General features: G+C 41.7%; 1 protein-coding gene across 1 annotated transcript in view; it reads right to left on the bottom strand.

Moving 5' to 3' along the window:
* pik3cb (phosphatidylinositol-4,5-bisphosphate 3-kinase catalytic subunit beta) overlaps window positions 1–2345 on the bottom strand; it is a 131608-nt gene that overhangs the window by 27555 nt on the left and 101708 nt on the right. The window contains exons 9-11 of the mRNA XM_015371447.1: window positions 1167–1421; window positions 985–1081; window positions 777–907 (exon numbers count right to left, since the gene is read on the bottom strand). Coding sequence (XP_015226933.1) covers window positions 777–907; window positions 985–1081; window positions 1167–1421 — 483 coding nt within the window. The remainder of the gene's footprint in view (window positions 1–776; window positions 908–984; window positions 1082–1166; window positions 1422–2345) is intronic.

Genomic DNA, 2345 nt, shown 5'->3' on the forward strand with positions numbered 1-2345 from the left:
CATAAATATATATAATAATAATATAAAAAACTAGAAAATTCTCCAAGGAAATTTTGGATTTCCTTTAGGAACAGGCTTCAATCTACAAACTGACCAAAAATGGTGATTCTAGTGCCAAATATGTGGCCATGACAGCGACTTCCAAATGTTAGATGCTCTTTTTAAAAAAAACACGTCTCTCTCACTTTGAAAAATCAGTTGACTCATTCGGAGTTGCTGGATTTTGCTCAAAATTTGTGGTGCTTTAAGGCTGATTTTAGAAAAAAACCGTAGCAGTTTTCAACATCTTTCAGTTTTTGAAAGATAAAGGATTAATCTACAAACGGAGCTTTAAATTGTGTTTCTAGGTGAACATATGACCAAACAGCAAAGGCTAAAAATTCATGGATTTTTATGTCTTCTTTCTCCCATCTCCCATTCATTCCTATGGGATTTTTTTTTGCTAATTACATCGCCATGGCATCTCAAATCGCTTACAAAAATAATAGCACCCATCTCGAGACTGAGCCGGACATTTTGATACTTATATTGGGTGGGTGCAGTTTGGCCGCATTAATGTTGACAGAAGAAGAATAAATATATAAATAAATAAATAAAGAGTCAGTTTTTAAACAGAAATAATAATAATAGGTGCCTATTGAGCATAGAATGCCATTGTGATTATTGGTGCCTGCCATTGCATTCCCTTGCTATGGCAGGCACCAATAAATAAATCAGAATTAGCCTCCGGCTTATTGTGTCCCTCCCGTTCTGAACGGCTCCAGGTTTGGACCCACCTTGTCGAAGGCGGGAAAGACGACGGGATGGGGGGAGTACTCTGGAAAGTGGATGTGCAGCGCCGTGGCGTTCTCAGTGTACGGGTTAGTCTGAATGGTTCCTATTGGGTTCAGCATCTCTTCAAGTTCATCTGAAAAAAAAAAAAAAAAACCCAATTAGCCTGCAGAAAATCGAATGAAAACCAAAGCAGAAATGTCTGCGATCTACCTGGAAAAGAAGACCAGCAGTGCAGGATGATGTCTCCAGTCTTCAGTTGCCCTTTGTAGTCAAACACCATGGTGTTGACCCAAGCTATGGGGTAGTGCTGCATCAAACGGTTATCCACCAGTCAGTGTTACATCACACAGGCGCCACAGGTTACTTTGGGACCCTCTTTCAGAGCTACTCACCACTTTCCCTGCCTTTCGGATGGTCTGGTATTTATTTATGTGAGGATTTTTGGTAGACTTCTGCTTTTTGACCTTATCCATGACGCCGTAGATGGCGAAGCAGAGGCGGGTCATGCGCGGCAGGTCGGAGATGGAGATCTCAAACTCCAGAGCGTTGTCCTTCCAGGTGTGCTCCGAGCGGCCGCTGCTCTCGCTGCTCACCGCCGGCTTGCAAAGCAGCTCTGTGCCGTGGAAGAGGCCCGCCCTCACCTGGACCTGGGTACATGTGCAAGATTAACTTCTCACCACCTGCCTTATTTTAGCATGTTTACAAAAAAGGGTAATTGCCTTTTAGAATGGAAGCATTTAAAGTGAAGGCCTTCTTGTTTTTGGTGACAATCATCTCATCATTTTCCACAAAATGTGGTTGTGCAAAATGTAAAATCATAGGACAACATATATTGATGTCAGAAGTTTTTTTGTTTAATATTCTGGCAAATTCTGTTTGTATGGATTTTACCACTTTTGTTTTTGGTAACAGGTTTTCTTCATATATTACTTTTTTAATGAAAATTAATGAAAATTATCGCTTTTGTAGATTCTCAGTCATCCAGGTCATAATCATTCCAAAAAAGTAAAAAAAACAATCCGCTGGACTTTATTTCGATGTCCGAAGACGTTTCCCTTCCCATCCAAGAAGGTCTTTCAATAAAAAATGTAAGAAATAGCGTTGAGTTTGAGTCGTAGGGAAGCGGCTGTTTCAACCGTTGCTTTTCTAAATTCTCCTGAGTGAATAACTTTACATGAGTGAATAAAGTGAATGTGATTGGTCGTTTATCAAGGGGGCGGGACTGTTGTGGCGGAAGGTTCGCAAGCAGGTTTGATTGTGGCCGATGCTAACCAGTTAGCGTCTTAGTGCTAGTAGGTTCCCAATGGGAAATTCCATTGGGACCAAGTAGCACTAAATTGGTGACTTAGAAACGACGCTGTCAAGGAACGCTATGGACAGAGGAAACATGCAAGAGGAGGAGGTCGTGGATGAGTCTCCTCCGTCATCCATTTTTTATTTAGAGGAGGAAAGCGGGGAAGAAGATGTTGTGGTGGAGGACGCCTAGCCTCATGAGACCATCCTGCTCTCGCAAGCTTTCAAGATTTCACTCGCTAATCAGTCTGGAGACTCTCCGTTGAAGAAAATTTGGA

The sequence above is a fragment of the Cyprinodon variegatus genome, unplaced genomic scaffold (assembly GCF_000732505.1).
Source record: "Cyprinodon variegatus isolate N-32 unplaced genomic scaffold, C_variegatus-1.0 Scaffold58, whole genome shotgun sequence".
NCBI lineage: Eukaryota > Metazoa > Chordata > Actinopteri > Cyprinodontiformes > Cyprinodontidae > Cyprinodon > Cyprinodon variegatus.